This window comes from Dreissena polymorpha, chromosome 7 (assembly GCF_020536995.1).
Source record: "Dreissena polymorpha isolate Duluth1 chromosome 7, UMN_Dpol_1.0, whole genome shotgun sequence".
Classification (NCBI taxonomy): domain Eukaryota; kingdom Metazoa; phylum Mollusca; class Bivalvia; order Myida; family Dreissenidae; genus Dreissena; species Dreissena polymorpha.
In genome coordinates this window covers 77,309,506-77,324,054 of record NC_068361.1, presented here as the reverse complement: position 1 = coordinate 77,324,054, position 14,549 = coordinate 77,309,506, and the positions used below count along the sequence as shown (strand labels likewise).

Sequence of the window (14,549 nt, the reverse complement as noted above, 5' to 3'; positions counted from 1 at the left end):
GTGATATACACTTACTTTTTAAATCATACAAAATGTTTGTTTTCAGTGTGAGATTGCTATCATCATATTTGAAAGGGAGATAATTGACACAGGTGAAAGAGCTGATGAGTTTTTTTTTTGTTCCCCTTTCCAGTGATGAAATTGCACCAAATACAAACAAGATTAATATAAATATATATGTGTATATATATTGACTTGCAAATAAATTCTTGTTGGCCAGTTTGTCATTTGGCTTGCTGATCATTATAGCATTTTCCCCAAACTTTGTATCTGCATTTTACCAAACTTAGTGATAATGTTTGAAGTCTGACATAAATAAAAAGGATCTTTAAAGGTAGGTTATTTAGATTACGGTAATAGGCATTTTTTTTAAAGAAGTAACCTTTTTAAAAGAACACACTCTTATCAAAATTTTAAAATAAGCATGTTTTATGTAAGTGTAAATTTGATTGAAGCAACTATATTGAAGAAATGTAGATCTCATTCTTTTTCTTTATATAAGAAATTCCTTTTTTTTCAAGTATATAGAAAATTATTGATCTGTTTCTATTATTTTGCATAGGACACTTAAGACCTGTTTCCGTTTATTTGTACAGGGCATTCTTGATCTGTTTAAATTTTATTGTTTTTGATATTCTACACATGTTTCTACGTAGCTGTGAAGGACATTCTATAGCTTTTCTTTATTATTGTACTTGACAGTCTGAATGTTTTCTTTTGTTTAAGAAATTCATAACGTGTTTCTATTATATTATTTAGGTGACGCTTTGAGAGCTGATGACACAGAAGTGACCCTGAAGCAGTTCTGCTTTGTAAGTGATTTTTTACTTAAGAAGTCGGATTTAAGTACTTTGCTGGTCTGTGGGATTGTCGGTTCTTAGGTTATTTTTTGCAAGCATCTTGAGAACACTTTGACGGACCATCATCCACGTTGGCAGGTTGTTTTCTTGAAACATCGAATTCAACATGTGGGATAGTGATAATGGACACTATTCCGTAATTATTTGATAATTTCCGTCAGTCAAATTGGCTCAAGCATGTGATCATTTTGATATGATATTATCATAAAGTACTTTTTTTCTTGGACTAAATATTAATGATTCATGTAGTAATTTCAGTATAAGACTTTATTATACTGCTTTTCCCTTGTGACTTATTTCTCACCTAGTAAAACTCTTGACTTGTTTATTTGACAAAAACTTTTCATTAACTATCTTTTAATAAAAAACGATCATTGTTGCTCACATGTATGTGGTTGATGCTTCTAAGTATACCTGAAAGTGTCCGTTTGAATAGGGTTTTGTTGTTTTATAAAAAAGTAAACATTGAAGTTCTAAAAATAATATTTTGTTTTATATACAACCCAATTTACTTAATTACTGTATACATTGTGTAATAGTATGTATACTTGTCCCACACCTTGACAGAAACATCTTGTCTTGTGCAGAATTCAACAATAAGGGCTTGATATTCTATACCTAGAACTCCAAATATCATTTACACATAGCGAGACTATCCATTATTTATGTGAAAGTCAATTGTACAACTCATTATTCTATGTTTGGACTTGGTTTGTGATACCTAAGTCAAGTATTATCTCAGCTTTCAACCACTTATTTGTGCTGACCAAAACAGATACCAAAGTAATTTTGTACAAACTTGTATAAAGATCCTCATTTTTTGTGTGAAGATGTCAGATTCTTAGACACAGGGGCAGCGATATATTTATATATATAAATGTGTGTATATATATTATTAGCCGGATTTTTTTCGAAAAAATCTCGGCTTATAGATTGATGTTGTCGGGCGGGCGGGGGGGGCGGGCGGGCGGGGTGGCGGCGTGCTCGAAAATGTTAAAGTTCTTATTTCATGGTATAACTTTGGTATGCTTGGACCTAGAGTCTTCAAACTTGACATGAAGGTTGGCCAGGATTAACAGATGACCACTGGTCATTTCAAGGTCATTCATTTGAAGGTCAAGGTCACTGTGACCTTCAATATAAAAAATGTTAAAGTTGTTATAACTTTGGTATGCTTGGACCTAGAGTCTTGAAACTTGACATGAAGGTTGGCCATAACTAGTTAGTAACCACTGGTCATTTCAAGGTCATTCATTTGAAGGTCAAGGTCACTGTGACCTTGAATGTAAAAATGTTAAAGTTCTTATTTCATGGTATAACTTTGGTATGCTTGGACCTAGAGTCTTCAAACTTGACATGAAGGTTGGCCAGGATTAACAGATGACCACTGGTCATTTCAAGGTCATTCATTTGAAGGTGAAGGTCACTGTGACCTTCAATATAAAAATGTTAAAGTTGTTATAACTTTGGTATGCTTGGACCTAGAGTCTTGAAACTTGACATGAAGGTTGGCCAGAACTAGTAAGTAACCACTGGACATTTCAAGGTCATTCATTTGAAGGTCAAGGTCACTGTGACCTTGAATGTAAAAATGTTAAAGTTGTTATAACTTTGGTATGCTTGGACCTAGAGTCTTGAAACTTGACATGAAGGTTGGCCAGAACTAGTAAGTAACCACTGGACATTTCAAGGTCATTCATTTGAAGGTCAAGGTCACTGTGACCTTGAATGTAAAAATGTTAAAGTTCTTATTTCATGTTATAACTTTGGTATGCTTGTACCTAGAGTCTTCAAACTTGAAATAAAGATTGGCCAGTACTAGAAGATGACCACTGGTCATTTCAATGTCATTCATTTGAAGGTCAAGGTCACTGTGACCTTAAATGTTAAAATGTTAAAATTGTTATAACTTTGGTATGCTTGGACATAGAGTCTTCAAACTTGACATGAAGGTTTGCAAGCACACTTAGATGACCACTGGTCATTTCAAGGTCATTCATTCTAAGGTCAAGGTCACTGTGACCTTGAATGTAAAAATGTTAAAGTTCTTATAACTTTGGTAGGTAAAAATGTTAAAGTTCTTATTCCATGTTATAACTTTGGTATGCTTGTACCTAGAGTCTTCAAACTTGACATAAAGGTTGGCCAGTACTAGAAGATCACCACTGCTCATTTCAATGTCATTCATTTGAAGGTCAAGGTCACTGTGACCTTCAATGTTAAAATGTTAAAATTGTTATATGCATTCAAAACATAACACAAGGTTTGCTCATGCCTTGAAAAGTACTTACATTTCATTTCGACCTTTGAACAATATTTCAGTAATTTAAGTATTGCATTGACAAAAACACGAAAGGTACTTTCCTGTCATTTAAATCAAAAATCCGGCTTCAATGCGGTCATCTCCGACCGCGGAACTCTTGTTTATTTTATTTTTTTCCAGGACAAAATGGAAAAGTCAGATTCGGAAGCAGATAATCCCAGCTACCTGCAGTTCTCATTCTGGAAATGGTTCATGGGCTGTTATAATCTCATTGATCGATACCTGAAGGTTTACTGGAAGGATGGGTAAGTGGAAAAAGGACTGGTAGGTCACTCAACATTTCTACTGGAGCGATGGGTAAGTCTTACGTCAGAACAAGTAATGGGTGGAAACTTAACATTTCTACTCAAGCGATTAGTAAGTATTTTGTTGGAACAAGCAATGGGCAGACACTCTTTATTTCTACTGGAGTGATGGGTATATAAATCTTTTGTTGGAAAAAGGAATGGGAAGACAGTCCCCATTTCTACTAGTGTGATGTGTAACTCTTATGTTGGAACAAGAAATCTATTTAAATCTAGCCACGAGTAGATTTAATGTTCATCTAAACAAATACTGGTACATGTTTTTTTACCCAGCAGTAGAAGGTCAAGTTGGGTCTTCATAAAATGTTAAAAATTTCTTCCAAATACAAGTAATACAATTCACAATTTAATAATGTCATCAACAAGTAGTGTAGATGATCAAGGCACCTTTTTATGCTCCCGGTAGGGTGGCATATAGCATTTGAACCGTCTGTCCGTCCGTCCGTCCGTCCGTCCGAAAACATTAGAATTGGCCATAACATTTGCAATATTGAAGATAGCAACTTGATATTTGGCATGCATGTGTATCTCATGAAGCTGCACATTTTGAGTGGTGAAAGGTCAAGGTCATCCTTCAAGGTCAAAGGTCAAAAAAACAAATCCAAGGGAAGTAACAAGCTTTAAAGGGAGATAATTTCTATTATTCATTTGGCAGGTACAGATCATTTTTACAGAGAAGTAATATTTTTTAAAGGGATATAATCAAAAACATAAATAAATAAATCAAAGTGGCACAGTAGGGGGCATTGTGTTTCTGACAAACACATCTCTTGTTTATTTCATGTAATCCACTTAATTTGCTCTTGAAAAATGAACATAGTTGATCTTTAAAGCAGTACCTGTATTTTACTCAACTTAATGACAAAACTCATACTTAGGTATTTCTTGTGTAAGGTTGATTGAAGGGTTTCTCAGCAAAACGGATGCCAGCAGAAAACTTGAACAACAACGACCAGTTCAAGATGGCCTCTTTATTCTCCGTTTTTCGGACACTAACATAGTGGACAGTCAGGGACTGAATAGCATATTTGGTCACCTAACAGCCTGTGTAATGATCCTCAGACAAAATGCATGTGAGTATTGTTGCATATTGCATGTGAATATTTGTGGCATAATAAGTAACCATCTGTGACAAAATTTTCAAATTGCAAGACAGACTCGATTCTTCTTTGTGTTTTGCCTTTTACTCTATAACATGTCAACAAAATTCTCAAGTTACAAAAACACCAATAGAATGTAAATATAACAGTGGAGCCTTTTATTAAGAAAATCAAAATAGATACATCAGTTGATCCATTCATAATCCATAATATATCTTGAAGCTAATAAAGTGTTTATTCTTATCATAATGTTAGGACAGACATGTACCGTTTTACCTGTTTGCTTGTAATACATTACCACCAGGTTATATTATTCAATATATTTATTAATGGGCGTTTGCATACAACAGTATTTTTTTCTATTTATAGAACTGCCCAATATTGCCAGCTAACATTTTAATGTACCTAAGCGACAAGTTTTGTTGTGGTTAAAAAATCGTACGATAAACTATGGCTTTTTATTATATAAGGCAGGCTGAATTTTATGTGGGGGAGTTAGAGTACACTCAGAGAGTGGGAGAGATTTAACTTGTTTCTTAAAGTTAGGAGACCTCCCCTACGGAGGTCCCATTAATATTTGATAGACTGACTAAAACATCTTATGGACTTGAAAGCGCTTGTATATTCGACTATTTGACTGTTTTATAAACTTGAAAGTTGCCGTTTTTATCCTGTTTACCGGGGTATAAGAATATTTGGTGGACTTTGAAAACACCGTGTTAAATAGCAGAATAAATTTCAATGAACAGTTTTTAGAGTTGTTTGCGTCTTAATTCCAAAAAACTTTTTTATTTTGGGTCCATTTTGTAGCACATACCACATTAATACTGTTTAAGATTAAAAGTGCATCTTTTAGAAAAAAAATCTCTTGTGATTTTCTCTGTGCTTACTTTACTTTGAACTTTAGTAAAAAGCTACTCGAGTTAGTAGCCCAACAGGGTCTGATAGATGAAACTCATGATTCTCTATCAAAGTCCAAGTGAGTAAATATTATGGCATCTGCACAATTAGAAGGACTTCTAACAATTCTATTGAGTTTTGTATCCGTTTCTTCGAGTCCAAAGGCAAATCTTACAATCTTGAGCATGTCTTATAAAAAAATGCTTTGGAACAATCCTGTGGCCAACATTGCGGCTTTCAATTGCTTTCACAAACAAATGACTCCCCATGACATTTCAGCTACAAATCGAACCATGATGAAGATACTGGACAGTCTAGATGTGGCAAGTAGCAAATCACTGGATAAGAAACAATTGGCCAACATCTTGAAAGACACCATGGACAAGAATCAGAAGGGCAACATGTACAAAGTGCTATTCCCAAACAGAAAGTGGGAGGACACATTTCAAAAACATTTGCAGGAAGGTAAGAACCAGATTAAAATATTTTAAAAATTTTAGCTCAATTTAGCATGACATGCTCATTACGAGCTTTTATTATTGGCTTTTCTTTGTCGCATGTTGTCGACATTTACCTTGAGTCCCCACTGTTATCACATGGGGTTAAAACTAGGTCATAAAATAAAAGAAAAAAAAGAACACTAGAGGTTTCATTAATTGCCCTATATTTTGAAACTTGGTAAGAGTATTTGTTCAAATTATATTTTTATTATCCCCCGCCATCAACGGAGGGATATTGTTTTGGCGCTGTCCGTCTTTCCGTCCAGAGCCATATCTTGGAAGTGCTTTGACGGATTTCATTGAAACTTGGTTTGAGTATATATATGGATACTAGGATGATGCACTCCAAATGGCATTGTACACCATCTGTTAATAACGGAGTTATGGCCCTTTGTATCTTGAAAAAATGCTTTTTTGAGTGTCAAATATAACACTTTTGTGTCCGGAAGCCTGTTGGCGGGGGGATATAAATTCAACAAATTTGCTTGTTATATTTGAAACTGGGTCACATGGGATAAAAACTAGGGCACTTGGTAAAATTACAGGAAAAGCTTGTGCAAATTCAATAGGCCACATTAATTGCCCAATCCCCAAGAAACTTAGTCAGAATATGTTTCCTGATGATATCTTGGCTGAGTTACAAACTTGGTCACTAGAAGGTAAAAATGAGGTCACTAGGTCAAATGAAAGAAAATGCATGTGAATACTCTAGAGGCCACAACAATTACCCAATCTTCATGAATATTGAGTCAGAACATTTGTCACTTTAATATATTTTAAGCCATTTCTGAAAATGAACATGTGGGATTAAAAACTAGTTTTCTACGTCAAATTTGAGGACAAGCTTGTAAACATTCTAGATTGTAAATTTCTTGCCCAATCTTCTTGAAACTTGTTCAGAACGCTTTTTCCTTATTCATATCTCAGCCATGTCTGAAACTGGGTCACTTATAGTCAGAATCTTGGTCACCAGGTCAAATTAAGAAAAAGCTTGTGGACACTCTTGATATGTCATTGGAGTTTGTAACTGGGTTACATGCTGAAAACTAGTACACTAGGCCGAATAGATAAGAAGCTTGTGTGCACCTTTGAGGTGCATGAAGTAGCCTCTGGTATAACGTGGGCGGCATTTTGTTTTCGGACTTCTTTCCAGCAAAATTGGGTCCAGAGTGATGGTCTGTTTTAACACGCACGCTTTTCCTGCGTGGAACTCGACTATGTTTTGCGCTCTTATTAAAACACTACTTTTACATGGCATTCATGTATTGTGAATGCTGCAGAGGCATACAAAGGGACTTAAATAATATTATCAAGTGGCTGTAGATAATTTGTCTTATTCATTTCGATAAATGATTAACAGGTAATGTTTTCACAAGTTACTTGCCATTATTAGAAACAATTGTTGTTTGAGTAACTGTATAGGTAAAAAGATGTGATGATGATGCCCGACGAAGGGGGGGGGGCCTCTCCGAATACCCACATTTACTGCCCAATGTTCATGAAACTTGGTCTTAACATTTGTGTTAATGATTTCTCCTCCAAATGAAATATGAATCCATTCCATTGAAAAACATGTCTGTCATGTAGCTGGGCAATAGTCCTTATGGGGCTGTAGTCAAACCATTTGAACACTTAAGAAATCACATTTGTAACCTACTCATCAAGAAAATTGCTAAGAAGATCAAAAACAATTCTTATGATATCTTGGCTTAGTTTGTAAATGATGGACCAATCTAGGCCTGTTTTTTCTGCGTGATATATAGAGAACGTTTTGACCCACAGCTGTGCAAATTGTTATGATGATTACTTTAGAGGTAACAAGGGCTTTTAACAGTTATTTTGTTTTTGCATAAGATTAAAGTCTACTTGATTATTGTTCAAACTTTTTTTTAGCTATGATAATTGGTGTAGAGGTTATGATAATTGAGTTGTGGTTAGGGTGGCCTCCATCCATCCTGGAGGTCTTTGGTTCGATGCCATCTTGGGGAGCAGTGATTGTAACACTGGCTCTTTTAAGGGAGGAAAAATATATTAGAATGTCTGTATAAGGCTATAAGGCGAAGGCTTTAAGGAATTCTTTTAACTTTAACTTACATTGTTGGTTTGGTTAAAGAACAAATGTTTTATTTTGAGACTTTATTTTAAATCATTAAGTCCACTTGTGACAGATCTCCAGTTCTCTTGAAAAGTCAGGTAATCGTTGAGCTATTGAAATTTTGAGACATACCGTACCTTGAAGCAATCCGTTAAATGCTGACTTGTGTAGGCAGTGAAAAACTCAAAGCGTTTCACCTCAGAATGTTCAATGATTTTGTTTATTTTATGTGCATGAAGAAGAGAGTCAGGAAGGCAAGCAGATATCAGGAAACATTTATGTGAAGCCAGAGCAATCTTGGACTATTGACCTTGATCAGAAGCTTTGGTAAGAAGTTTTTTAAACTTTTCCCATTTAGAAGCTAAGTGAAAATGTGCAAACAGCATAAAAAGAGAACAGCCTGCGAGTTACTTGCAGTCTTATCAGGGTTTATACTGTTTGCTGCTTGTAAGTATCTGAGGGTTGAAAAGGAAGCCTTTTAAACTTGAATCTAGTAAGAAAGGCCTTAAATTAAATATAACATTTTAAGGGACTACAAACGCGTCAAAATACCTACCTATCTAAGTGGTAAAGGGTTAAATTAAATATTGCATGCTATATTAAATGTTTAACTTCTTCATTTAGTTTTGATATTTTCTTTGTGATTGTTCATTGTTTTTTTTAATGCTTTTATACTTTACTCGAAATATCACTTGATAGTATGTTCTTAATTTTGTTGTGTGTATTTTAAGTGAAATTGAGAAGTCCGCTGCTAAGAGTGAGAGGAGAAACTCCCCTGAGTCTGACATGGATACTCATGGTGGGTTGTAACCTGTAGAAAATAAATAAGTCTTCAAATATCTGACTGGAACAAAGATTTTTAAGTGTTTAAATTGCTTTGTTTTTCATAATTCACAAGCTACTGTTATATAACAGTCATAAATTGTCAGATAAAAGTTTGCTAAACACATTTTCCAGGTGGAAAGCGTAGGCGAAAGAGAACTGTCTCCGATGATCAGCTGTCGTGTCAGTCCTCACAATCGTCATGGCAACAGCCTCAGAGCCCTGGCCAGTGGTCGTTTTGTTCAGATGCCTCGAGGGTGTCTGATCACTCCCGCATGAGTATTCAGTCACCCATGCATGCTGACAGTGATCTGGGATCTCAGAGCCCTATGGGGGTTCCTAACGGAAAGGTATGTCACAATATTGGCTGACATAATGTTATATAGGCTGTCAGAGACATACATGTAGAGGGGTTGCTAATTGAAAGGTATGCCACCAGTGTTGGCTGCCATATGTTATATGGGCTAGCAGAGACAATAGGGGATGCAAATTTAAAGGTATGTCACCGATGTTGGATCACATATGTTAAATGGTCTGTCAAACATATGGGGGTTCCTAATTGAAAGGTGTGTCACCAATATTGGCTGACATATGTTATATGGGCTGTCAAACATATGGGGGTTCCTAATTGAAAGGTGTCACCAATATTGGCTGACATATGTTATATGGGCTATCAGAGACATAAGGAATGGGGGGGGGTTGTTTATGAAAAGGTATGTCACCAATGTTGGATGACATATGTTGTATGGGCTGTCATAGACATATGGGGTGGGGGGGTTGTTAATGGAAAGGTATGTCACCAATGTAGGATGACATATGTTGAATGGGCTGTCATAGACATATGGGGTGGGGGGGTTGTTAATGGAAAGGTGTGTCACCAATGTAGGATGACATATGTTGTATGGGCTGTCATAGACATATGGGGTGGGGGGGGTGTTAATGGAAAGGTATGCCACCAATGTAGGATGACATATGTTGTATGGGCTGTCATAGACATATGGGGTGGGGGGGGGGGTTGTTAATGGAAAGGTGTGTCACCAATGTAGGATGACATATGTTGTATGGGCTGTCATAGACATATGGGGTGGGGGGGGGGTTGTTAATGGAAAGGTGTGTCACCAATGTAGGATGACATATGTTGTATGGACTGTCATAGACAAATGGGGTGGGGGGTTGTTAATGGAAAAGTGTGTCACCAATATAGGATTACATATGTTGTATGGGCTGTCATAGACATATGGGGTGGTTAGGGTTGATAATGGAAAGGTGTCACCAATATTGGCTGACATATGTTATATGGGCTATCCGAGACATAAGGAATGAGGGGGGGGGGGGTTGTTACCAATGTTGGATGACATATGTTGTATGGGCTGTCATAGACAAATGGAGTGGGGGGATGCTAATGGAAAGGTGTGTCACCAATATTGGCTGACATTTGTTATATGGGCTGTCAAACTTATGGGGGTTCCTAATTGAAAGGTGTGTCACCAATATTGGCTAACATATGTTATATGGGCTGTCAAACATATGGGGGTTCCTAATGGAAAGGTGTGTCACCAATGTAGGATGACATATGTTGTATGGGCTGTCATAGACATATGGGGGGGTTGTTTATGAAAAGGTATGTCACCAATGTAGGATGACATATGTTGTATGGGCTGTCATAGACATATGGGGTGGGGTGGGGTTGTTAATGGAAAGGTATGTCACCAATGTAGGATGACATATGTTGTATGGGCTGTCATAGACATATGGGGTGGGGGGGTTGTTAATGGAAAGGTGTGTCACCAATGTAGGATGACATATGTTGTATGGGCTGTCATAGACATATGGGGTGGGGGGGTTGTTAATGGAAAGGTGTGTCACCAATGTAGGATGACATATGTTGTATGGACTGTCATAGACAAATGGGGTGGGGGGTTGTTAATGGAAAGGTGTGTCACCAATATAGGATTACATATGTTGTATGGGCTGTCATAGACATATGGGGTGGTTAGGGTTGATAATGGAAAGGTGTCACCAATATTGGCTGACATATTTTATATGGGCTATCCGAGATATTAGGAATGGGGGGGGGTTGTTACCAATGTTGGATGACATATGTTGTATGGGCTGTCATAGACAAATGGAGTGGGGGGGGTGCTAATGGAAAGGTGTGTCACCAATATTGGCTGACATTTGTTATATGGGCTGTCAAACTTATGGGGGTTCCTAATTGAAAGGTGTGTCACCAATATTGGCTAACATATGTTATATGGGCTGTCAAACATATGGGGGTCTCTAATTGAAATGTGTGTCAGGAATATTGGCTAACATATGTTATATGGGCTGTCAGAGACATAAGGGGTGGGGGGTTCCTAATTGAAGGTGTGTCACTAATGTTGGATGACATATTTTATATGGGCTGTCAGAGAAATAAGGGTAAGGGTTGGGGGGTGCTAATGGAAAGGTATGTCACCAATATTGGCTGACATATGTTATATTGGCTGTCAGAGACGTGGGGGTGCTAATTTAAAAGTATGTCACCAATCTTGGCTTACATATGTAATAATGTTATATGGGGGTCCGTAATGGAAAGGTTTGTCACCAATGTTTGCTGTAATATGTGCTGTCTAAGACACCTATGCTAGTTCATAGTGAAAAAGTGTATCACCGTTTTTGTGAGACATACATGATTATACTTTTTTTTTAAAACATGATTAGCACTTGTATTTATTTGAAAATATATTCAGATAGGTGTTTGTGTATAAATACCCTGATTTAAAGGTGATAGTTGCTTCAAAATTTCCAAATTTATGTCATGATTTTTGCTCTTATGTTGTAAAATCTGTGTTAAGTTCGAAAACATGTTTGAAATAATGTGTTTACGTATGTCATTTTCATTTGTTTCCAAGTACAGAATGCTATTACATTTTTTTGATATCTTCAAATGTACATCAAGTGCGTACTTATTCTAATTAAATATGTTTTAATTAAACTCCTTATTTGAAAGGCATATGTTTAAGAGTGGGTTGTTGCATGAAGATTTGGGGATTTTTTTCTGTTTCATAGCCAAATGGAAATTTTGCACCAAGCACTTGACGTAGTAACAACTGAAAAATTTGATAAGTTTTGAATTAGTTTAAAACCCTACCTTTGTGTCTGTTTTAAGACTGTTGTGGAATCAGTCATCCCAAACATGGACGAATTTAATACTACCATGATCCCCAGTGTCGTAGCTAGTATGGCAGGAGATGACCTGATGGTGGGCGAAATTCAGAAAACACTTGAGTCATTCATGAGCCCAGTAAGTAGCATTGCCGACAGCTTCCAGTCCTCCCAGGATCCCATATTCTTGATAGGTGGAACCAATAATACCACACAAATGCATTATGGGCCATCAAACCAGTTTGTTTCGGGGAACCAGACAATGATGCAGCAGTTACAAGGGGGGTTTGGGGCGTCGTGTTCACAGTTTACGCCAGAAGTTCAAGGTCAACATAATTTTGGGTTCACAGAAAGTTTACAGTCGGAGTATCCCACGGACGGAAACAACATCACGATTTTTATTGAACAGAATCCAGAACAGGCGACCTCTCATGACATCCAACCGCAAGCAAACGCTGACCTGATATTTGAAATGCTAAAAAAGATGCCTCTGGAAGAACAACACAAATTAATGAGTTTATGGGCACAAACGCTGTTAAAATCAAGGCCATCAACGAGTTCAACAAGACAGACGGACTCTGGAGGCTCTTATACTTTGAGGTATTTATGTATAACAATTGATATTTTGCTTTTAAAATTCACAAGTGTTAGTAAATATATAGCTTCAAATAGGCATCTTTTATAAGAATATTTCCTCTAAGTTTACAACATGGACGAATTTTCAAAAGGCATAACGGAACAAATATGTATTGAAAGTTGGTATGCAATCAGCAAGACTAATGTCATTTAGGCCCACTTCAAGGTCAATCTTCAAGGTCAAGAAATCCTATTACTTGGTAGAAGTGACTATTTTGTATAATAATTGATTGGATGTGTGCAAATAAAAAATATCAATTTTCAAGTTAACAATAAAACTCACAGTAACCTACACAATAGTGCATTCAATGAATCTGTAGTTTTATTATTGCTTCGGTATAACTTCACTGCATTTTACAAGAAAAATATGTCTAGCGTTTGAATATATGAAGGCTACCACTGGTGTTCATGTTATTTACGAAATGTTAAACATAGATGATGGCGTAGATAAAAGTGGATAATTCAATTTGGGACTCAAAAGTAGAGCAGTTCTTGAATGTTCAAGTTAAAAAGTATATTACTTATTGTTCGACTGAAGTCAAAGTTTAACAATAAGTTCGATGAATACAGGTCATAAATTCGAAAAATATTCAGGTACAACCCATCTTGGTTAGAATAGTTAAGCTCCTTCAGGTCTCAGCTAGGTGAGCACCTTTGGTACTTTGGCATCTTGTTTATGGTTCACAAAGTGGGAGCTTCTTCCATTTGTGAATTTAAATATGTTTGTCATTTCAGTTCTGGAGAAATTCAAGAAGGGATGGACAGTGGCAGCATTGATCCCATGTTTCCAGACATATTAGCCGGCAGCTCATCCGGTACATCTAACTGACTCTTCATTCAGCTTTTACTGGTGACAGAAAGTTCTTTTGGTGTTTTCTATTTCATTGTTTGTGCGATTGTAGATTGTGCCATACCTATCACATGTTACCAAACATTATGCTTAAATTTTTTATATTTGCACTGTTCATAAAAGGTAGGGTTTGTAGTGAAATTTAAATCTTCATTGCTTGTGTTTTAAGTTAATTGCCATAAGTGGTGGTGACATTTTAGTGTTAAATGCTTGTTGTGCCAATATATTTTATATATCTTTCACAGTACACAAATTCTAAAAACCCAATTTTTCTTTACAGTGCATTAATTTGAAGCTTTGTTGTTGTCCTATTTTCTTCATTGTTGTACATATCAAACTTATTTAAGTATAAACCAGCTGGTAGTCTTTGTTTTCATATAAACGTTCATGGCTGTATTAAAAACTTTTTATGACCTCTTTACTAAACTGATAATGACTGGATTTATTATCATCTCACACAAATGTTCCAAAGGTGACTTTCATATCTTTTTCAAATCTTTTTTTGTACCCTACACTTAGTAAAGTGATCAAACTATGACCATCTAGGCCCCCTTGTATTCTTTGAGCTAATGTGAAATACAGCATAACTTTGTAATTGTCTGATTTCAATAGATCTATCCCGGAAAAGCACGAGTTTAGAAAAAACCACTAATCACCCCTGTACAAACAACGCTAGTCCATTAAATCAACCAATGATAGTTTTTTTTTAATTATAACGGTTTATACGGTGTGTGATTTTGAAAGGATTATAAATGGGTCATGTTTATTTGTACCAGCAGATTAATGGGTTTTTCCAAAAAGTTGCTTTTTCCGGGATACATATATTGTAAGATTTTGTTTCATATTTACTTGTTATTTACTTCTTACTTAACCTACTAACATATATACATAGTTATATTGATTTTGTTACCTTCTGTAGTATACGAACACATGACATTACTTTATTTGTAATTATATGCAATCAAAACAATATACTTATGTACAAGTCTTAATAAACTTTCTGTTCTGTTA

The 14,549-nt window shown here is 36.1% G+C and overlaps 1 protein-coding gene across 2 annotated transcripts in view; it reads left to right on the top strand.

The window, feature by feature from the left end:
- LOC127837759 (signal transducer and activator of transcription 5B-like) overlaps nt 1-14,549 on the top strand; it is a 58,663-nt gene extending 44,114 nt beyond the window's left edge. For both annotated transcript variants that reach the window (XM_052365110.1, XM_052365111.1), the window contains 9 exons: nt 760-812; nt 3,304-3,428; nt 4,383-4,561; nt 5,768-5,953; nt 8,323-8,410; nt 8,815-8,882; nt 9,041-9,255; nt 12,057-12,652; nt 13,424-14,549. In XM_052365110.1, coding sequence (XP_052221070.1) covers nt 760-812; nt 3,304-3,428; nt 4,383-4,561; nt 5,768-5,953; nt 8,323-8,410; nt 8,815-8,882; nt 9,041-9,255; nt 12,057-12,652; nt 13,424-13,517 — 1,604 coding nt within the window. In that variant the 3' untranslated portion in view covers nt 13,518-14,549. The remainder of the gene's footprint in view (nt 1-759; nt 813-3,303; nt 3,429-4,382; nt 4,562-5,767; nt 5,954-8,322; nt 8,411-8,814; nt 8,883-9,040; nt 9,256-12,056; nt 12,653-13,423) is intronic.